Source organism: Terrapene carolina, unplaced genomic scaffold (assembly GCF_002925995.2).
Source record: "Terrapene carolina triunguis isolate 2854851 unplaced genomic scaffold, T_m_triunguis-2.0 Scaffold148, whole genome shotgun sequence".
NCBI classification, from domain to species: Eukaryota; Metazoa; Chordata; order Testudines; family Emydidae; genus Terrapene; species Terrapene triunguis.
The window spans coordinates 4,363,517-4,387,663 of record NW_020664499.1 but is presented as its reverse complement, the minus strand read 5'-3'; the positions used below and the strand labels follow the sequence as shown (position 1 = coordinate 4,387,663).

The window sequence follows — 24,147 nt, the reverse complement described above, 5'->3', positions numbered from 1 at the left end:
CTCAGAAAGTTCCTTCGAGAGGAAATGTAGCCAAACTCCAAACCTATAGACAATGGAACTCCCTGTGCCTGTATCCTATAGATAACTAACTACTTAGTTTGCAAAATAACAAGGGTGGGGGGCAAGTAAATGAACAATAAGGGGTCACCAGAGGGGCAGATACATGTAGCTTGCTAATTATGTATGGTAATGATGGCAAATTTTGGCCAATCATAGAGCGATAGATTATCATAAGTAACTGCATATAATGCTTTGGTGTAAGTGTTTTCTTTGTTCTTGCTGACTTATGAGCTCGAACCCAATTGCAATTGAAATAAACGGGTTGCCCCTCCCGGGGCTCCTTTCTTGATTAGCTGTGTCCGTCTCTCCTTATTCCTCAGCTGGAACGGACAGAAATTTCTATGACAGTTTTGGCGACCACGAAGGGACTTCTCCAGCTCGGACCCGCTCCAGGGCCCCTCCCTCGAGAAGGACCAGCGCGCGCCGAGGTGAGTTTACCTTGGGTTGTATTGTCTTGGGAGTTGGCCTCCGGCAGGGACGATAAGGAGGACTCTGAGAGACGGACCACAAGCAACGAGACAGATCGCGTTGGAAGAGGCCTCATCAGGAGACGGGTAAATTGTCTCTGTTTTGTGTTATGTGTACACGGGGGTCTTAGACCCGACGGTTTCCTTGGGACAGCCTCAGTGAAATTACTGGGACATCCGTCTGGCAGTTAAACACTTTTAGAGTGCCAGCCCAGTATAAAAACAAGTTTCGGATGACAGGAGATTACCCAGGCAGGAACAGGGGTGACTGGATTGGCTGGGTGGTCTCCCCGGGACATAAAGGAAACCGTCACTGACTCCAGGGCTTTGTTCTCGGTAACACTGCGGATGGTGGAGAACTGAAGCAGGGAATTTAGGAGTCAGTTAGACCTGACATGGGAAATTGTCAGGGGAAATTCGATGCCGGCACACTTCTGGGATGTGTTCTCAGGAATTGGGGAAGACTTCGCCTCAAAACCTTGAGAACCATCCTGGAAGATTTAAGACCAGAACGAATGAATTATTTGTATTTGTTTTATAGCGCTGCTCCAATTTGCAAAGATAAAGAGTGCACTCTCATGTTACAACAAACTAAACCTCCTCCTTACCAGCAGTGTAGAGTAGAGGAAGATGATTATAGGCCTGTTCCCCCACCAGCTGCGTCCCCTCAACCCCTTCCCGTTCAGGTAAATTGGGTGGTCCCAGGGACTGCCTCTGCACCGGTGTAGGATCTGCCTCTAACCCTATCCCGACCCCGAGCCACACTGTATCCTGATCTGCCAGTGGCCTATAATACCCGAAGCCATGTTCGCAGGCGAAGTCTGCCCGACTCCTCGACCGGCTCATGGAGTTAGTCTCCCGAGTGTGTTCCTGGAGACGTCAATTTCAAGTTAATTAAACAAGAAGGACAGGACCCTCCGGTACTCCAATTGCCCTTAAAACAGTACCCTGTTCATACCGAGAGGGTCAGGTTGTTGACCGCTATGTCCACACTCCTTTCTCTATCAGTGACCTATTGAATTGAAAGATTACCACCCCAAAGGTCAGGGACGACCCAGAATCTGTACATAGGACATTGAAAGAAAGGAAACAAGTGCTCAGTCGAGCTCAGGAGTCTATAGGTGATTTACCCCCACCGCCACCAGGACGGAATGCCCTGACAGCAGGAAATGTAACTGGGGGTGATCCTAACTAAGATTACAACAATGCTTTAAAGACTGTAATTTTAAACGGAATTAAGAAGGCTGGGCAGAGGATTACTAATTGGAGTAAAGTAACTTCTGTCCATCAAGGCCCAGATGAACACCCCTCAGACTATTATGAAAGACTGATAAAAGCTGCTAGGTTGTTTGGGGGTCTAGATCCTGAAGCAGAGGCAAATATGCCAGTGATAAGAGGATTGGATTGTTTGAAGACCAGGCTGCGAAAGATATAAGGTGGAGATTAAATGATGTGGAAAATTTGCAGGGATGCCTCTCTCTCAGATAGTGGCTATTGCTACCAGAGTGTTTAATGGGTGAGAACCCCGATGAAAGGCTGAGAGGGTGAAGGAAGGAAAAAGGGAAATATAAGAATGTTGGCGGCTGTATTGAAGGGAGCAGAGCCTGGTGTCGGCAGAGGCCGAGGAAGAGGACAAGGGTTCTTTGGTAGAGTGGGACCCAGTAAAGGGGGGTCCAGAGGACTTTTAATTTGCTATTACTGTCATCAAGAAGGGCACATGAAGAAAGATTGTAAACTGAAAGCCCAGGGACAACTTAAACCTCCTCAAGGTGTTAATAAGGGCCAAGGTCCAGCTTGGACACCGCCTAATCAACCCTTCCAGGGGGTAATGCAGAATGGAGGACTTTATGACTGATGGGATAAAGGGGGTTCCACGTTATGTTGCCCAGTGTTTTCCTTATCCCACAATGATCCCCTAGTTCCTTTGATGATTGGAGGAAAACAGAATGATTGCTTATTAGACACAGGAGCCACCCTTTCCCTCCTTACTGATTTGGATCTTCCTAAGAGTGGCAAAATTGAACGTGTTATGGGAATTGAAGGAAATCCTTTTCATTGTCAGATTTCCAAACCTTTAAGCATACACATAGGGCCCCTGTCTGAGGAACACACTTTCCTACTTACCCAAGGACCAACCAGTTTATTGGGACACGATTTGCTGTGCAAACTCCGGGCTATTATTCACTGCTCTGACCAAGGCATTCTTTTGAGCCTGCCAGATGACTCTGTCATCCCCTTGATGGCTCTAATGAATCCCGAAACTCCTTCAAATTTAGCAATGCTCTCCAGGGAGTTGGAAAATGCTGTCCCACCTTGGGTATGGGGAACAAAAGAACACTGATGTCGGATTACTAAAGTCAGCTGAGCCAGTTCGGATATGTGTTAGGACAGACATAGACCCCCATCACATTCCCCAATACCCTCTCCCACGAGAGGCAATAGAGGGACTGACTCCTTTAATTGAGTCATTTTTAGGGGGTCATCCCAGATATCATGGGAGCATCTCCCTGAGGGGTATGTGGAATCCCCCGCTATATTTTCAGCTGTGTTGCATAAAGATTTATAAGATGTAATTCTCCCAGGACAGTCTATGTTGCTTTTGTATGTGGATGATCTTTTATTATGCTCAGAAACACAAGAGATTAATAAGCAGGACTCGATAGAGTTTTTATGTGCCTTAGCAATGAAAGGACACAAGGTGTCACCTTTAAAGATTCAATCTTGCTCACAGGAGGTGAAATATTTAGGGCACATACTAAAACCAGGAATGAGAAGCCTTGCTCAGGAAAAAATAAGTGCCATTTTAAATGTACCCCAGCCCAAGACAAAGAGACAGTTAAGGGGGTTCCTCGGCATGGCAGGATTCTGTAAGTCCTGGATTCCTGAGTATGGGGAAATGTCAAAACCATAGTGCAGATGACCACTAAGGATGAAATTGACCCAGTGAAATGGACTAAAGATGCTACCAAATCCTTTGAGAGCATTAAAACAGCCCTTGCATCGGCACCTGCCTTGGGATTCCCGGATTATAGGAAACCTTTTACCTTATTTGTTCATGAAAGGGCGGGAGTGGCCTCTGGTGTTCTTACACAAGCTTTAGGATCACAGCAATGGTCTGTGGCCTATTTTTTTAGCAATACTGGATTCTGTTGCAAGAAGGGCAGTAGAATGTTAAAGCCCTAGCTGCTGCAGCTTTGTTAGTTGAGAAAGCTCAAGAGTTGGTACAGAGACATAACCTAGTGGTAAAAGTTCCACATGCTGTTACTCTCCTTCTAAATTAACGAAATACCCAACCTTTCACTAATGAAAGACTGATTAGAGAATCAGTGGATGGTGTAGGCCTTGCCTGGACTGAAATTTAAATTCACTCGAAAGGGAACCCCTGGATAAGGTCCCCAACGAGGGAGCAACGCTTGTTGGCCGACCGGCAAGGCCAACCCGAAGTAGATGACTACAGGGCAGCCAAGGCCCTAAACGACTGATATCAGTTTTCGATGGATATAGAAGATTGGACTGTATTATTTGAATTAACTTTCATTGCTCTTTTTTATTTTATTTGTTGGTATTTTAACCTGTTGTGAAAATGTTTCCTCTGTTGATTTTGTTGTTTTTCCCTTCCCTTTCTTATGGCCATAATAATTTCATTAAATTTAGCCATGTGGTGAGGAATAGAATCCCAGAATGGGGGAATGATTCATGCTGGGTGTGCACCTTGGTGCCTCCCGACGCGGAATGAGGACTTTCTTTCCTTCCTATCCCTATAATGGCTGCAAATATTACTCGTTCAAAGGTGTATGTTACTCCCCATCAGGCTACGACTCATACCTAGCAACAAGAAGGTATAAGCCCTAACTCCGGATATTTGTTAACCTTCAAGGTGCAGGGTGAGTGGTGTCTCCTGGGAAATGGGCTAGGCCTGTTTTTAGGAAACAGTACTTGCAAATACTATGTGGGCCCAGATGGTGATGGAGAGTGGGTCACTCCCCTTGTTTATTGTTTTGACACCACTGATGACATTAACCACAAGGGTGTCTGTGCCAATAGTGTCTGCTATGAAAGCTGCACTATGGTATGGGAAAACTCCAATGGACAATGTCTGTATGCAGGCAGAAATGTAGAGACGGAGACATCTCCTCGAAGCACGGGCCTATTGGGTTTCTGGGACGTGTGGTGTTTAGATGCTGCTTGTAATTATTAGAACTGGGAGCACTGGCTGTTGGGAGTCTGAAAGAACAGAAAACAGAAAGGAGGGGGGAGGAGTTGAGGAGGCTGGGAGAGTTACAGAGTGTGCAGCTACACCTTGGAGAAGAGACTTGCACTGTAAATAAAGTTCTGTTGAAGTTGTTAATACTTTACCTGGTGGATACAACAGGATGTTATACATCCCTGTTACAAAAAGCGTTGGGAGTGACATGGGATACTCCTCCCAGCCCTGTTCCATCAGGGTTCGGTTCTTACTGGGTATGTGGGAATAAAGCCTATAATACCCTTCCAGTACACTTCTCAGGTTCTTGTTATCTTGCCTGGTTGTTACCCCCACTTGTATTGTGAAGCAATTACATAAAGGCAAGATTAGAAATGTAAGGCACACTAGCAAACCTCAAGCTGAAGAGGATGCAGCCCTTGAACCAATGACATGAACAACATTCCCTAATAATCGCAGACTTAGGAGAGGGGTTATAAGACTCCAGGGTATTTTATAAATTATGGCTAATGAAACTGCTACAATGGTTACAAGTCAAGCCACTGAGCTTAAGCAACTTAGACAGTTAGCTTTACAAAATCATATGGCTTTAGATTTTTTTTTGGCAGCTCAAGGAGGAACTTGTGCCCTCATAGGCCAAGAGTGTTGTGTATTTGTGAATGACACCTATACAGATACCTTTGACAGAGCAGCCCACTTAAGAGACATCGCCCGAGACAGGTCTGCTGAAGGTAGCTGGACAAATGATTGGTTTGATGGTTTATTTTCCTGGTTCCCTTCCTTAACAGGCTGGTTAAAGGGACTCCTGAAAGGAGGTGTTATGATTTTACTGATGATTGTGTTTATTTTTTTGTGTGTGTTTAAACTGTCCATGTGAATAATGTCTAAATGTGCTAGGACAACTAGCAAATTGAAGGGAATATTTCTCTCTTTACAAGAAAGACGGGTTTTGGCAAAGGCGGAAGCCACGCCAGATGCTGATATTCTGACCCCTACATATTTGCTGTAATACTCCTACTGCTGTGAAAAGTGTGATCATGAGCCCATTACATGGGTCATGATCAAAGGGGGGAAATTGATATAGAATTATTCTACTTAACGGCCAGGGGACGAATTTGTCACGTACACACGGGGTCAGCTATAGGTTGTCTTAACTCAGGAAGTTCCTTCGAGAGGAAATGTAGCCAAACTCCAAACCTATAGACAACGGAACTCCCTGTGCCTGTATCCTATAGATAACTAACTACTTAGTTTGCAAAATAACAAGGGTGGGGGGCAAGTAAATGAACAATAAGGGGTCACCAGAGGGGCAGATACATGTAGCTTGCTAATTATGTATAGTAATGATGGCAAATTTTGGCCAATCATAGAGCAATAGATTATCATAAGCAACTGCATATAATGCTTTGGTGTAAGTGTTTTCTTTGTTCTTGCTGACTTATGAGCTCGAACCCAATTGCAATTGAAATAAACGGGTTGCCCCTCCCGGGCCTCCTTTCTTGATTAGCTGTGTCCATCTCTCCTTATTCCTCAGCTGGAATGGACAGAAATTTCGATGATATAGTTATCAGGATAATTGTTAGTCATATGTCCTTATATTTATCATGATTGCCCAACAGTACTGAAAAATACATAAGGTGGGAATGAACGTTGTCAGGAATTGTGCAAAGGGTCAGTTTGTAAATTATGAAAATATAGAGGACAAACATCGAACATGCTTAATTCTAAATTCTATGTAGATTATTCAACATCAGTCTGGTTTGCAGCTATCTGTAGACTTTGAAGGATTATATTTTTGTTGATAAGTGTCAAGTAAACGTTGATTTCACCATACACACAATTTATATCAAATGGAAACTCTGAAGAGCGACTGCTATCAAAAACGTTCAAAACCTCATGAATATCTTTTTTATTCTGTGTTTGTACAGTGCATAGCACAGTTGGGTCCTGGTCTATGATAAACTCCTAGCTACTACTGCAATAAAAATGAAGAGAAAGAGTTTTGCATTCCATTTTTTCTACGCTGTGGATTGTTGACTCTCTTGCCTTTTGTTGTATAATAGAAACAATTTCATGGTACTGGAGTTCACTCACAATTAACATCTCTTGTTCTTAACAAATGGCCCTGCTTCTCTTTGGCATTTAATTACCTGTAAAGGCTGCATATTGCATCGTGTACTCTTCTGGCATGAACAGCAGACCTTAATTATAACAACAGTAGTTACCACTGAGCCTTGGTTATGGACAGTGTGTTCAAAACTTGGTGCAATGCATTGCAGAAAATTAACAATTATAGCCATGGAGTGACCAGGCACCTTTTTCGGAACATTACTTCTTGGCTAAACAAGCAAGTGGGTGCACTGCAGTAACTAATACAAATACAGTGAAGATCAAATTGACTTCATCTGGTCCTATAAAGGATTGGAAAATCCTATTTGGTGCAGAATCAATATAAAAGATGATGATTCAGTCCTTTAAAGTTATACACTTAGTCATTGTCCAAGGATTGGGGTAGGAACAGTGTGTCACTTTTATGGTTTATGGGGATCAACGTGAAATAAATGTAAAGTTTTAAGTAATTTCAAAGTACTAGCCCAGCAAGGATTCATTTACATATAACCTAAAAGTTTCTATACACTGAATATGACAAATTATACCTAGTGTATCTCAAATGAACTACTGTACGGTTAGTGAGATTATAGGCTGATGCTAGGAATTAACTTTATGGTGAGCAATCCAACTGGATTTGCTCAGCAATGGACAGCATTCATCAGCTCAAAGGTGAAATTATTTGTGGCAAGAGGGTCACAGACAAAAGCCATTGCAGCACTAACTGAACTAGTAGAATTGACAAAGGTAATGCAAGGAGTCTGAATGCAGGGGACTGTGGCAAATCTGGACAGGATGTGGAGTGATACCTGTACCATTTGCATGGAATGGTTTTCATATAAATAAATTATTATTATTTTTTGTAGTGTGATAGGTATAAATAGTGTTCTACAAACATGTGAAGGGTTTGTAACTACCTTGGAACTGGGAGGGAAGTGTCTCCTATCAACAGACACAAATGTAACTGGATTCAAGTACAAGTGTGTAAGTAGGGGCAGTTTCAGAGGGAAGACTATGAGCATTTTACTACTAGGAGTAGGATGTGAATTAAGGAAGAATGTGAAGGAGATGGAGGCTCCTTCAAACATGGAGGGTGGTGCAAACATTTCTTTGATGTATATGTTCAATATATATATATATATAATATATCAAAAAAGAACTTGGTACATTTATGGAGGATAGGTCCATCAATGGCTATTAGCTAGGATGGACAGGGATGGTGTCCCTAGCCTCTGTTTGTCCGAAGCTGGGAATGGGCGACAGGGAATAGATCACTTGATGATTATCTGTTCCATTCATTCCCTCTGGGGCACCTGGCATTGCCCACTGTCGAAAGACAGGACACTGGGCTAGATGAACCTTTGGTCTGACCCAGTATGGACGTTCTTATCTTTGCAATTAATATTACTGAGATATTTCCTATATAATCACAATCTCAGCATAGGAAATACCAAGATGTTTGTATCTACTTAGCAAGGAAAATCTTATAAAAGTTTTAATGACAGCCACTGTCACAGCCATTTTGAGCAACAATAACATAATTTGTCGCAACACAGTAGAGGGCCAGATGTCAGCATTTTAAAGCATCCTTGCTATATCTAATCTTGCAACTGTGAAAAAAATACAGCACAATATTCATCCTGGCCTCAAAAAGAAAACAAAAAATGGGCCAGAGAGCACTTGGTGTAGGTGCAATCAGGCAAAGAATAATTTTATTACAGATGAAGATACTCTTCATAGGGTGACCGGGAAGCACAAAGCCTATGCACCACTTAAGTCCCACTTAAATCTTCAAAATAGCCAACACAAATACTAGAATACCAATTAAATCCTATCTGTCTACAGGTAAATTTCATCTCATCTACAGAAGGGAGTCCAGACATAGTAGATGACTACGAGCAGAGAAAATGGTGACAGGTAGCTACAAGGATGGGCACTAAAGTGGAAAAGAAACTGGCACACAGAATGGGAGAATTAGCCAAAACCTTTATATAAAATGCACCAGAACGTTCATCTTCCTAAAAAAATAACAAATGAATCCAAAGTAGAATTGTGTGAAGCTTGCTAATGAGAAAACATTAGGGTATTCTATGCTCTAGTGTTCATAACACTGCATTGAAACTACTGTAAAGCTGTAGTGTTTCATGCATAATCTTATATTACTTTCATGGGGATTCACATTGTCTGATATTGGGTTTGAGTTCTGGATTTGGAAAAAAAATAAAATTCAAAGCAAAATTCAGACGAAATTGCCAAGTTTCACCTGATTTAGGATCAAACTTTCATATAGTGTGGTGTTTTATTTTGTTTTTCTGTTTATCAAAGCTGTAAATTGAGTAAGGTTCACCAACAGGTTTTGGGCTGTGAAGAAAGGTGATGTGTAAAGAAAGAAAGTTCTTGTGGTTACAAACACTAGACTCACAGTCAGAAAATCTGGTTTCATTTCTTGGCACTGCCACTTAATTCCATGGCTCATTTTCCATCTCTAAAATGGGGATAAAAGTCCTCTCCCCTGCACTTTGTGTGTCTTGTCTATTTAGAATGTAAATTCTCTGGCATAACAACTGTCTTAATATGTAGTAGTCACTACAGCAAGTCACATGAGATGCAAAAGATCTCTTTACAGCCACAGTAGCCAGGGGAATAAATGAGTCCATGGACATCGCCTGCCATGACACCGATTAAAAGCATTTGCTAATGAATTATTCCAAAAGACTGAGCTGGCCTCATTAATGACACTTCTCTCCTGGGACAGTCACACAGGATATTCCTTGAGTGGAATCTCTTGGTTAGTCTCACTGGATTCTAATTTAGTGCCTAACAACAAATAACCATATGAATCCACAGAATTCAACAAGAAGCCAGGTTCTTCTTTTGGTGTTTAAAATTGCACACAGAAGCATAGACTTTAAGGTCAGAAGGGACCATTATGATCATCTAGTCTGATCTCCTGCACAACACAGGCCACAGAATCTCACCCACCCACTCCTGTAACAAACCTCTAACCTATTTCTGAGTTATTTAAGTCCTCAAATCATGGTTTAAAGACCTTGAGGTGCAGAGAATCCTCCAGATCCTCCATACACATTGTAGTGTGTATGAGGGCAAGGGAGGGGTGACCTGTTTCCTCCCCACCTCACCCCACTACTTCCCCTCACGGAGGATCTGGTGAGGCAGTTTTCTTTAATAAGAGTCCAATAAAATTTAATATAAGTTTGTCTCAACAACACAGCCTGTTTGGACTTCTTCATGGGAGGGGGTCCCCCAACAAACTTAAATAGGGAAATTCCCCAATCACTCAGAGTCCCAAAAATCTGTCTGAGCGCATGGTTCTTACCTCAGACTGGGTGAGTGAAAAATGTTCCTTCACAGAATCTTTCTTAATAGCTTGCTGCTGCTTTGCCAAAGCCTACTCCTTTGCAGCTTCTCAAAGTTAGTCCCCTTCTCGCCCCCCCCCCTTTTATAAGCAATCAGCTTCTTACGGTTCCCTCCCTGTGCCAGGTGTCTCTGGTTGACTCATTTAGCAGGCCTGCTCCTGCTGACCTCCAAGTCTCTAGCAGGGCAGCTCCCTCACTCCCTCTCATTCCTTCACTCTCTCACAAAGTACATTCTAAAAAAGCTCTTAGTACCCATGCAAGCTTGGTTTCCAGTTCATATTACTACTGAACAAGGAACAAAGTTTTGCTTTACTTTAAATAATAAACAAAAAGCCAAACAACTGTCATGAAACCAACAGACTCAGGCTCTAATGGACCTCAAGCCAGTGAATCCCAAAGATGAAGAACTAGTGTGTACCTCAGACTGAACTTATCCCAGTCAATTCCGCTAGATATCAGTGTCTTTTTATATAGCAACAGCTAGATAGAGGTGTACAGTTTTTACTTAAATGTGTTACAGAAAAGCGAGACAAGAGGTGGCTGGGGAAATTTCTAGACAGAAGCTCTGCAGTGAAGAACAGGATAAGAAAGTAGCTTTAGGATTAATGTTGGTTTCTTTTTTCTAATAAAATTCCTTGGTCTATGTAAGAAGAATGCAACTTTTGTGATTCTTTACCATTGTCACATGACACTATCTGCAGTAACCATGTTCCAGAAAATACAGAACTGCAAGAATAATGAACCTAGCAAGTTACTAAACGTGTTTTAAATTGAATTCTCATATGATTCAAAACTTGCATTCATAATCAATATAGCATCAAACCCTGACAGGTGCTGAGCACCAGCACCTCAACTCCCATTGGCTTTAGTAGCAGTTACAGGTGATCAGCACCAACAAAGGTGTTGTTTACAATGGCTAAAACTGAGCCCCCTTATAGCCTGTGTCAGGCTAGGAGGAAGCAGCACAAAAAGGATTTTGGAATGAGGAGGGCAAGATAGGATATTTACTGGTATTTTTAGTAATTTATGGCAGTTTCAAGGGAAAGTCGTGGCAGAAGGCAGCACTTTTTAAGTATATTAAGCAAAAATATTACTTTGGAAAAGCAACCAGAAATAGAAGATGAAATTTTCTGTGTTTCAAGGCTGGCCTCAACACAGATGTTATCCCATGTCACCTGTCTAGTGAACAAAATATTTTAGCAGTATCTAAGAGTTGATAGTATTTGTGCAACCTATCAGACTCTCACAACCGGGTTGTATATAGAGCTTTTTTAGAAAACTGATAAGATCATATTCTCCCACACAGAAGCACCTAACAGTTTTGAGACCTTTCTTGATGCACAAGGAGAGGTTTTATGCAAAAAAAAGACAGAGCTGACCATAGGGAGCAATTCATGTGTATCCACCATATCTAAAAAGAGAAAACGCTGATTCTGGCTGTTTTCAGCTTAGTAGGCAACAGCAGTGGACTAGCTTGTATCCTCAGCAAGACCTTATATGTACATGTAAATAAATTTCACCATTCATGATGTCACTGCTATTCTTAGATCCAGCTGTTTTGCTCTCATTGCCAAATGGCACTTTTATATATGATTCTAATTAAGGAAGTGCATGATAATGTGAAAATGTAGCCATTTAGCAAGACTTGCAATCTTGTCTTTCAATTTAAAAAAACAGCATCAAAATAAACCACTACAATGTGTGCCAGTACATACAAAGCAAATTAAATGACTTGTCTGTTGCATCCTCTCTCCTATTTCTGTCCTGTCATTGATCATAATTTGAAAGTCTAAATGGGGACTCAATCTTGTAGCAAAGGGACTCCATTAAAGAAGTTGCTCTCATGAGAAAATGGCTACAGGAACAGGCCTTTAGAATGTAAGCTCCTTGGGACAAGGGTTGATCTATGTCAGTAAGACGCTCTGCATACCTATGCCTATATGTAAATGACAGCTGTAGGTTGCACTATATGGATGGATTCGTGCATTAAGTGGAGCCAACCTTAGGATGAGACAGGCCCCAAGAAAGGGTATTAACTCATGTAATGAATTGCGTCCCTTCCACTTTGATTGCAGGAAGGATAAATCAGGTGAGCCCACAAGTTACAAAATCCATGGAGGACTGCAGAGTCTTCAGCAAGTACTTTTGTTGTTTGCAACTCGGGTTGACCCTGGCTCTAAGATGCTATTTCCACCTTTGTGGAAGCTTATTTGTTATACTGGGTAGTGTTTCATACATCTACTGTAACAATTACTGTACACTGTTGGTAGTGCACTGTGTGTAAATAGTAAGGGTTGGGTAGGTGAAAGTGGGGAGGGAAAATGAGAAATGAAATAAGGAACTCACCATTAATTTTGAGACCAACAAAACACAGAATATGCTGTGTTGCATACAAAAGTATTGAGAGTAAGACTTGACTAATAACATACTAGTACTATTTGAAAGGCAAATACAGGCTAGCAGGGAGGGGGAACTACCTACAAAAAGCATGGACTAAACACAACATTGCCAAATGTTTGGCATGATTGCTCTCCGTTCTATTACAGTATGTTCAGCAGACTCTATGGAACCAGCTAAGGGACAGAGGAAGAGAATCTACGTTCACCTAACAGTAAAGGATGATTTCATTAATATCTTACCTTGAAGAACTAAGCATAAACAATTTTAAAGGGAAATGAATGGGAAAAGAACCAGCATTAGAATACATTAAGTTATTTTATACTAAAGCAGATTGTATTTGACCCCTTTTCCTTTGCAATTTAAAGCTCTGGTTTTACACAATTTAAAAATACATCAAGAGATGATGTGAAACTCTGCTACTTTTTCTTAGTAAAAATGTTGCATTTTTATGATTATACCAGAAGATTAAAATAATTGTGCTGGTTACATTTTTAGCATCGCCTTTAGGAACAGGTTACTTCAAAGATGACAGGATTTACACATTTAAATTGAGTTCAGAGTGCTTAAAAGTTCTGATGTCCAGATTAACTGAGTCTTACTGATGCAATTCAGCAAACTGGGGGAGAGGGGTGTGTGGAACCGTGATCATCTGACATGAGAGCTTTTGGATGAGACTAAATTTGATTAGTAAGGATCCTAAACAGTCAAGCCATTTTCCTATTCATTGTTTTCTCAGTTTATGAACCAAATTCTGCCCTTAGTTGCAAACATGCATCACTGGCATCAATATGCATCCGATGAAGTAGGCTGTAGCCCACGAAAGCTTATGCTCAAACAAATTCATTAGTCTCTAAGGTGCCATAAGTACTCCTGTTCTTTTGGCATCAGTATGAGTTACACACATTTATTGCAAGGAAGAATATGGTCCTACACACACTATGGTTTTGTGGGACAATAAGCAGGTGGGAAGAGGAAGCATTGAGTGGAGTAAGGAATAATGTTCCACCTACTTCTAGCAAGAATGAAGTGCCTTGTGATTCTCTTTGTAAAGAGCCTTTTTTTATAGAATGAATGGAGCAGCTGCTATCTGCTCAGGAAAGGGAATCAATGACTCAGCTCTGGGCACTAACACCCAACTGATCACAATTGCATGGAGCAGTTACAGTTGCCTCCCTTCTAGACAGTAGCATCATTCACTATGCAGAAAACCAACTTTCCCAACAGCACGATTTCCAAAAAGCATGACTGTGACAGAGTGGGCAATGGCTAAAGTGTTCATGCCAGTTTTCTTAGAGCTCTGAGTACTTTTAACTGACCAGGACACAAGATCTGGCAAGACTGAATGGACTGGCCCTCCCTTCTTCCCCTCAAAAAGGTCCAAGAGGGTCATACTGGGCAACTGCTCTTGCTTCTTAAGACCTCACCTCACATGCAGAGTCACACAACATTCTGTCATGAACACATCAGTTCACACTGTCAATGACAGGGAGCTGGGTGTGTCTGTTTGCATACTGAGAAACTGCAAAATCTATAAGAGAAGAAATTCACAGTAATAAACAAACAGCAGGGGATGTCTTGTTTACTAATGAAGGCAAAGGATAGTTCTGGGATATCTTGGAATGCAAAGCAACACACTGGATGCTTCACCTATGACAGCATGCATGTCTCATGAAAAGAGGGTTACAGCCAGCCTAGCTGTAAACAGAGTCCTGAAAATCTGGGGATATCTGCTTTATATCCACGGACCATGTTTGCGGATCATGGATGGATACGGATCCAAATTTTGTATCCACACAGGGCTCTAGCTGTAAAGCACTGCAAGAATTTGGGTGAGCAATACTCTACAAAACACAAGAGTATCTTGTTAATTAAGCCTACGGTCTAGAATGCATGTGATGATTTTATTTTGTACGTAACTGTTGTTTTCAATACATCTACTTGCTATGATTTCAATCTTTGTGCTATGTTCAATAAACATAGATAAATTTAGAGTGAAATTGAGCAAGTGCTGTGTGTTTACTGGAGCAGTGATCTGAGGAGGAACTGGTAAGCTGGGGTGTAGTGTTTTTTCAGATGCAGAAAATCTGTGAGTACTGTGCTAGTCCAGTGGACTAAGGGCTGGACACTCTTTGGAGACAGTCAGAGGGATCCAGGGTTGGAGCGTGCCAATTGCTAATCTTCAGAGTGACAGCAGGGCCTACGCAGCCTCGAAGGGGAGTGCTTGTGTTGCCAGGGGCTGGTGGAGGTGGGGAGCTGACCCAGGGCAGTCACACACGAGGCTTCCTCACACTAAGGACAAGTAATAGTGAGATGCCTCACAGCCTGGAGTACCCCTGGGAAGCGTCACACCTTCCCACAGTTAACACCCTAAAGCATGAGGTTTACTTGCCCTCATGTTAGAATATCAATGGTCAAATTTAGCCAGCTTTTGTAACATTTGGTTATAGCATTTACTCCGATATTACCTTGAGTTTCTGTAACAGGCCTACAGATGTTTAGAGTTAGTTTAAAAAAAAAAGTGCAGTAGTTGCTGAGTCATTCGGAAACTAGGAAATGTACCTGATTTTCTGCTGCCCTGCACCATTTCTACTAGTGCAAACTCAGTGTGAAGCAGATGAAATGTGCTAACAAATCTGAATAAAAGAGTTTTTGACAGGGGCAAGTGGTTCAAGGCAATGGAAAGGCACAATGTGTTTAACACCATATTTTATTGAAAGTTTGCAACCTCATTTAGCTGCTAATTGACTAGTCTGATCATTATTCACGGGGCAGACGTGTAATAAACACAAAATGAAGATTAGCCTTGTGCAAGTTAACAGTGGGTTGCTTTTTTTACATGTATATCAGCCTTTACAGTCCCCCTAGAGTTTTTATATCAACCATTGGTTCAAATGCACATTTCTAGTATGTTACTGGTGCTTTTCACTATTTGAACAGAAGTAGAGTTTTCACAATGTAAACTCTGAATTACTTTCACTACACACAGTATTGGAGATGTGCATTTAGGTGTCTTAATAGACTGATATTTCACTCCCTATGGTGCCACATTGCTGTAATGGACATCATATCAGCTTCTTAATGCAACAAGTTAATTCAGAACTTTTCACTGCAGGATGCTGACTGTGACGTTTCTAGATCCGAATTAAGCTAGTAAGGGTTACTTTCCTCAGGAAGAGATAGAAGAAACCCCCTTAAAATAATGCAGTAATAGAAAGCCTGTTGGTTTGAGATAGCTGGAAACTGCAATTCTGAGTTTCATATTAGCTGAGTTAATTGATGAGAGACAACTTGCAGCTCAACTGCTCTGCTATCCTCAGTAGGTGAGAAATAGCAATAAAACTGTAATACTACACAGATTAGGTGGCCTATATAAACACCCCAACAAATCTCCCCATTAAGTCAGAGTTTCTCTCAGCTGGAGGGAAAAAACAAACAGACTTATAGAGATCCATTGCCTAGAATTAACTCAGCAGACAAGACTCAAGAAATACTATAGTATTGTACTTTTTCACAACAGACGAGGGGCTCCAGGGAGAGGGGGCGCAGCCACTGCAGTCAGAATTTAATTGGGCTGAAATTTAAAAACAGGAGTAACAGTTTCATCTACCCATGTCACTCTTGTTTATTTGACCCTTTCAATGGAGCATTGAATGGTTCATATGAGTATTGCCAGGGCTTTTCTGTAAAGTTTTTCTATATAAGGATACTTTACTTTTACTTTCAGACCGGCCCCAGCTTACAGGGTGACACAATAAGGAGAATTTAGCTAGGATGAGAAGCTTAGAAAAACTCTAGCTGAATTGTCAAAAGTCCAAGGGCTTGCCTTCACTGCATTGTTAGCTCAAGGTATAACTTGAGTGTTGTCCTTTAACCAACTCCTGTCTACACACAAAAATCCCTAGCTCAAGTCAAGTGGTACTTTAAACTTGAGTTAACTGGCCTGTGAGGAATGGGGATGGGAAGAGAAAATGAGGTCTCAAGCTAACGGTTGCTGATGCTCCAGTTAATAATGCACTAAGGATGCTGCAGCTTGAATTACAACAACTCCTCCACTAATAATCCAATCATGCTGTGCTGCTCATCAAATCACTCTGTGTAGCTGAAGCGTTATTCTGCAGTGTGGTTGCTCTCACTTTTGCTAAGCTATTTCAAGTGAAGTAACTCAAGTGTGCTAACTGTTGCAGCGAAAACAAGCCCAAAGTTATGTGGTAAACTGTGTGCCTAGTCTTAGTGCCTTAAAATGCCACTCATGCCCTAGTGGATTACCCTCCCTAATGGATATTCCACTGAATAACATTCTATTAACTCCCTTGCAATTGCCTTCTTACCAGGACTGTGGCTCATGCGAGGCCATTGATCTAGGTAATCTTACACTAGCACCACACCTATGTTGTCCTTGCTATACAAAGAACTACTGACATAAGTATCAAAGGGGAGGATATAAAATTAGGTTACGTTAACCTGTGTCAAGATATCATGACTGTTATGTTTACATCGATACATCATGATGATGCACGGTCATGATGAAACTTTGACCTCTCCCAATTGAAACATCACCACATGACCACATTTTGTTCATCCCTCCAAAAATTTTGAAATGTTTCTCACGTCCTACAAGATCAGTTGCATGGCCTGGGACAAGTCAATCAAACTCAGAATTTGATAACAATGCTAGATATAATTATGGTATGTACTACATAGAGTCTTTTGATGAGTTTTCAAAGGAATTCCTGGAATTCTTAAATACACACATTCTTTGTCCTGTAAGCCTATGACTTCTCAAGTCCAACTCCCTTCCCTACATCCTCTATTTTACTTTTGTCCTTGAAGGATACTTACAGTAATTTTTCCTGCAGTATGCATACTCTAAACTAAGATAAATGTTATTTTCTATCCTCTCCTTCTCTCACACCAAATGTAACCAAGACCAGTATAGTTTACAAAAGATCTTTCCCTCATCCCTAAAACTAGCCTGGAAGACCATGCACTATTATAAAGTTCTTTTCATTCAGGTGATGAGTATAAAAAACTTTGAATGTAAGTAGATGAATGGAGCAATTTAAAGCACATAATTGCTTTAGGAAAAGAGGTGAACGGAAATGTATTAGAATACTCACTTTGACGAATCTATGAAGTATATTACAAGAGCACCAATACTAAGAGCAAAGACTAAGACAACCTGCAAAAAACAAAAAGAAAAATGCAATCACTCAACAGTGTATGACTGAAACATTTATTCTTTCACACTTCAGAGAGAAAATAATATGTAAAACATCATTCAATTTATTTTTGGCTGTCATTTATTTTAAAAACTAACCCTGCTCACATTTTCAAACAATATATTTCATTGGTGGACAGAGGGGAGAGAAAGGCTGACTTCCATCTCAGGGAAATTCAATTTGCAAATGGCTCCTGTATCTTAACCTTTGCCGAAATGGATTAATTAATTTTAAATGACAGACTTCCCCCACTGAATGGTATTCAAGTCATATTGTAGCTTTATCAGAGCTATCTTTCAGCTTTCCAGCAAAAATGTCTCATTCCTTGTAGGTAACCAATCGAGATGACAGATTAGATTGCACATACATGTAATATAAATGTGTGATAGTGAAATCCATGTGATAAATTGTAGAGCTAGGTGATCATTTGCTTTTACCGTGCAGCTTTGATCATCTTACCAGTCCACTGCCCATTAATACTCCCATCTCTACCAGAATTGTTTCTTACATTCCAAACTTTCAGACAGCTTCAAATAATTGATTTCTCTTTCCAACATTCCAGCAAATAAATTCCTTCTTTTCACATAGCTGTACCATTTCATCTAATATTATAGGAAACAGGCAGGCAACACTCAAACCTGTCACTAGCCCAAGGTTAAAATCCAATACCTTGCAAACCATGAAGGCTAGAAATGGGTGCATTTGACCATTGAAAAGAATCTCAGAACCCCCTTTTTAAAACTTTAAGGTCTTTAATTTCAACCCTAGTAGGTTGTGAAATATCAGATCTTTTGTATTTATTTCAGATTTCTCAAAAGATAAATTTTCAAAAGATAAATCATTCTCTCCTTGAGCCTTACACCTTTGGACTGATTGTACCGAGGACCCTAGACTTATAGGCAAAGGGATACAAACAAGATAAATAAAAACAAGTTTCTGAAAATTTGTAAAAACTTTTTCCCTGTAAATTATATGGTATATGGAATACATAATATAGGTGATGTGATATAAAATGTTTTATTGTCTCTAGTTTAGGGTGATTTGGGTAACTCGTTCATGGCTTTGCTACTAATGCAGCTATCTCTAAGGGTATGTCTACACCCAGCCGCTAGTTCGGCAGCTGGCAATCGAAGTTCTGGGTTCGACTTATCGCGTCTTGTCTGGACGCGATAAGTCGAACCAGGAAGTGCTCGCCGTCGACTGCGGTACTCCAGCTAGACGAGAGGAGTACCGCGGAGTCGACGGGGGAGCCTGCCTGCCGCGTGTGGACCGAGGTAAGTTCGAACTAAGGTTCTTCGAACTTCAGCTACGTTATTCACGTAGCTGAAGTTGCGTACCTTAGTTCGATTTGGGGGTTTAGTGTAGACCAAGCCTAGCATACATCAATAAAACCTTTATTCCACCCCTCACTTTGTGATGTCATGTATTTTCCATGGTTAAATACACACAATGCATATTTTTAAAATTAGGATAGCTTAAATATTAATTCCTCTACTGTGCCTGGAAGCTTGCCAAATCTAGGAAGTTCACATGCTATATTGACAAAAATCCAATGAAGTTTGAGCAGGTAGATGTACAGGGGATACATTTTAAGGGAAGCACCAGGCAACAGAAATGCATACTGAAAAGGATATGTGAATTTTCATACTATTTTGACAAATCCTTTTTAACATGAGACATGCTAAAACAATGCAAGAGTATTTTGTTTTTAAGAATTAACACTAACTCGGTAAATTTGAAACTAAACTTTCCATTTTACTTGGCAAGTGATTTTGATTTAGATAATTACTAATCCAAATCATAGCTACTGACTCAAACATTTTCTATTTTCCTTATTGACTGAGCAAAGAAAATATTATTTGTAACTTGCCTTGCCCTGTGGGAATAAAATAGAGATTCCTTGCCCCAATTTCTTGCACCTTTAAGATCTACTGAAGCCATTGACTTCAGTGGGTGCAGGATCAAGTCCTTAGAGACAGGGTAGGATATGTTATTCAGGTTAACACAGATGTTTGATTCCCTCTGTGATAAATGAAGTGGGGGGATAGCTCCCTTTTATGGATACCCAGCCAGCCAGTTAGCTATAAAATTCCTCTTAGTAGCTGTTCTCTACTTGCTTTACCTGTAAAGGGTTAACAAGCCCACAGGTAAAAGGAAAGGAGTGGGCACCTGATCAAAAGAGCCAATGGGAGGCTAGAACTTTTTAAAATTGGGAAAAAACTTCCCTTTGTCTGTGTGTTGTTGTTCTCTGGAGAGCGGAGACATAGAGCAGCAATGCTGTAAGCAGCTTTAAAACCAAGTCTGAAAAAGCATCAGTTCATACCTGGAACCTACTTATCTGAAACCCAGATACGTAAGTAGATCAGAAATGTCTAGAAAGACACGATTAGGTTTATTTCTTTTATTTTGTAAGGCTTGTGGACTCCTCTGTGCTAACCCCAAATGCTTTTGTTTTGTTTGTAACCTTTAAGCTGGACCTCAAGAAGGTTATTCTTGATGTTTAAATTTTGTAAATGGGTTTTTTAAATCTAGCAAAAGCTTAAGTTCCAGATGTATTTTCTTTCTTTTTGGTTTTAATAAAATTTACCTTAAGAACAGGATTGGATTTTTGGTGCCCTAAGAGGTTTGTGCTTATGTTGTTTAATTAGATGGTGGCAACTGGAGTTGCACCTAGCAAGGGAGGTGAAGGGTAACAAGAAGTGTTTTTACAGGTATGTTAGCAACAAGAAAAAGGTCAGGGAAAGTATGGGACCTTTAATGAATGGGGGAGGCAACCTAGTGACAGATGATGTGGAAAAAGCTGAAGTACTCAATGCTTTTTTTGCCTTGGTCTTCACAGACAAGGTCAGCTCCCACACTGCTGTCCTGGGCAACACAGTATGGGGAGGAGGTGAGCAGCCCTCAGTGGTGAAAGAACAGGTTAAGGACTATTCAGAAAAGCTGAACACGCACAAGTCCATGGATCCAGATCTAATGCATCCAAGGGTGCTGAGGGAATTGGCTGATATGATTGCAGAGCCATTGGCTATTATCTTTGAAAACTCATGGCAATCGGGGGAGGTCCCAGATGATTGGAAAAAGGCAAATACAGTGCCCAACTTTAAAAAAGGGAAGAAGGAGAACCCGGGGAACTACAGACCGGTCAGCCTCACCTCAGTCCCTGGAAAAATCATGGAGCAGGTCCTCAAGGAAACCATTTTGAAGCACTTGGAGGAGAGAAAGGTGATCAACAACAGTCAACATGGATTCACCAAGGGCAAGTCATGCCTGACCAACCTGATTGCCTTCTATGATGAGATAACTGGCTCTGTGGATACGGGGAAGGCAGTGGACGTATTATATCTTGACTTTAGCAAAGCTTTTGATCTGGTCTCCCACAGTATTCTTGCCAGCAAGTTAAAGAGTATGAATTAGATGAATGGACTATAAGGTGGATAGAAAGCTGGCTAGATTGTCGGGCTCAACAGGTAGTGATCAATGGCTCAATGTCTAGCTGGCAGCCAGTATGAAGCAGAGTGCTATGGGGTCGGTTTTGTTCAACATCTTTATTAATGATCTGGATGATGGGATGGATTGCACCCTCAGCAAGTTCGCAGATGACACTAAACTGCGGGAAGAGGTAGATAAGCTGGAGGATAGGGAAAGGGTCCAGAATGATCTAGACAAATTGGAGGATTGGACCAAAAGAAATCTGATGAGGTTCAACAGTCCTGCACTTAGGATGGAAGACTCTGATGCACTGCAACACGTTGGGAACCGACTGGCTAGGCAGCAGTTTTGCAGAAAAGGACCTGGGGATTACAGTGGATGAGAAGCTGGATATGAGTCAGCACTGTGCCCTTGTTGCCAAGAAGGCTAACGGCATATTGGGCTGCATTAGTAGGAGCATTGCCAGCAGATAGAGGGAAGTGATTATTCCTCTCTATTTGGCACTACTGAGGCCACACCTGGAGTACTGCATCCAGTTTTGGTCCCCCCACTATAGAAGGGATGTGGACAAATTGGAGAGAGTCCAGCGGAGGGCAACTAAAATGATTAGGGTGCTGGGGCACATGAATTACAAGGAGAGGCTGAGGGAACTGGGTTTGTTTAGTCTGCAGAAGAGAAGAGTGAGGGGGGATTTGATAGCAGCCTTCAACTACCTGAAGGGAGGTTCCAAAGAGGATGGAGCTCCTCTGTTTTCAGTGGTGACAGATGACAGAACAAGGAGCAATGGTCTCGAGTTGCAGTGGGGGAGGTCTAGGTTGGATATTAGGAAACACTATTTCACTAGGAGGGTGGTGAAGCACTGGAACGGGTTACCTAGGGAGGTGGTGGAATCTCCATCCTTAGAGATTTTTAAGGCTCAGGTTGACAAAGCCCTGGCCAGGATGATTTAGTTAGGGATTGGTCCTGCTTTGAGCAGAAGGTTGGACTAGATGACCTCCTGAGGTCTCTTCCAACCCTAGTTTTCTATGATTCTATGAACAGCTGATTTCCTTTGTTTTCTTTCTCAGCTCTTTTCTGGGGGGGTGGGGTGAAAGGGCTTGAGGGTACCCCACACGGAGGAATTCCCAAGTGCTCCTTCCTGGGTTCAAAGGGGTTTTTTGCACTTGGGTGGTGGCCGCATCTACCCATCCAAGGTCAGAGAGAAGCTGTAACCTTGGGAGTTTAATACAAGCCTGGAGTGGCCAGTATTAATTTTTTAAATCCTCACGGGCCCCCACCTTCTGCACTCGAAGTGCCAGAGTGGGGAATCAGCCTTGACACCCTCCTATTCCTAACTTCTCTTTTGAACAAATGGCCAGGGTGCCTCCCCATTCTATTAGCTCCCAAATTATCACACAATATTAAGTGTTGCCCAAGTTACTCAGATAATCAGGTATCTACTGTATGGTAGAGTTTTGCCACATCCACACAGTACACCATCACGGCAATACAAAAATATGAGTTAGTACCCCCTTTGACTGCAATTCTTTTTGTAGAAAAGCTCTATAAACACAGCAATGCCCTTTCATTGTGAGTAAGACTGATGATGTCCCTTGCCCTGGCTGTCTAACTGTTTATTGGCACTGTGAACAATTCTATCTATTGGATGACTTGGAAATGGGAAGCATAAACTGACTCAGTAATAATGGAACACTTTCTTCATATCCAAGAACTTCTCTCTGGGAAAAACAAGACGACAAGTCCTGTGTGCGGCACTAAGAATTGGAAACGGATGGCAAATCATGTCTCTTGTAACTGTAACTTGGTTGCTGGGCTATAGAATCTAAACAAAGTTTCCTTTAATGTTTCTGGCAGACACTGTTTAAGAAACAATGTCATTTTAAAAAAATCAAGGAGCTGATGACTCAGGGCTGAATGGTTCAGGGCACTGGTAATAGGACATGTAGCTTTTGACTTCTAGTTTGCCAATTAAACTAGATTCACAACCTAGGTCAGTAGTGAACAAAACTTAACACTTCATCTAAACAATGGCATATGTGAAGTGAACTAATTGTCTTAATCAATCCGCTTCCAAGTGGCTAGATATACACACCCAAATAAATACCACATTTGCAACTATTGTTGGCCGTTTTAATTGAGAGGTCAAGTACTGAATGGTTCCTCTAATACAGGGCTCAGGCCGGTGGATGTGATGATGTGGGGAACTTGCACAGTTAATGACCACACTGTATTTGCTTCATAAACAGAGGAATTTGTTCTGGAGGGCTATCACTCTGCAATCTATTACTCTAATCCACAATTAACTTTTTGCACACACACCCAGAAACAATTCACTGTAACTCTTCAATGATTCCTCCAGCTACAGAGTTCATTATTATTCCACAAACTCCAAAACCTTTGTTCACCTCAAGATGCTAAAGGACTAGGTCACAACTCATGGGTCTCAAACCCAGGTCTGGGAGTTCACAGCCTCACTCCCTTAACCCTTATGCAGTGCAGAAAACTAGGGCTCAATTTTCCTCTTACTGAGCTCAAAGCTCTGCTATTGATTTTGATGGAAAAAAGAGCAGGCCCCTATTATAAAAGTAAATGAAGCTAATAAGTCTGTACCAAGGGGTTAAAGTCTGGAGGGTTTTTATAAGGAACTTGTATACCAAATAAAGCCTCTGACTGTTACTTAGAAGTCAGTGTGACATTTGGTTAGAGATCGTCCCTTATTTCCCAAAGTCAATTTCAAAAAATATATATTTTACAGTGTTTTGTGTTGGAGAGATTGGGAATAGGTGCAAAGCTTGGATCCATATGTGAACCTCTCCAAAATTTAGGGCAGGGCTGGTCAATAGGCAATAGGCCAAATCTGGACCACCAGATGCTTTTGAACA

At 41.3% G+C, this 24,147-nt stretch overlaps 1 protein-coding gene across 2 annotated transcripts in view; it reads right to left on the bottom strand.

The window, feature by feature from the left end:
* The window catches only part of LOC113406893 (calcium-activated potassium channel subunit alpha-1), a 911,445-nt gene that overhangs the window by 406,287 nt on the left and 481,011 nt on the right, over positions 1-24,147 (bottom strand). For both annotated transcript variants that reach the window (XM_026653744.1, XM_026653746.1), the window contains exon 3: positions 17,735-17,796. In XM_026653744.1, the coding sequence (XP_026509529.1) occupies positions 17,735-17,796 (62 nt within the window). The remainder of the gene's footprint in view (positions 1-17,734; positions 17,797-24,147) is intronic.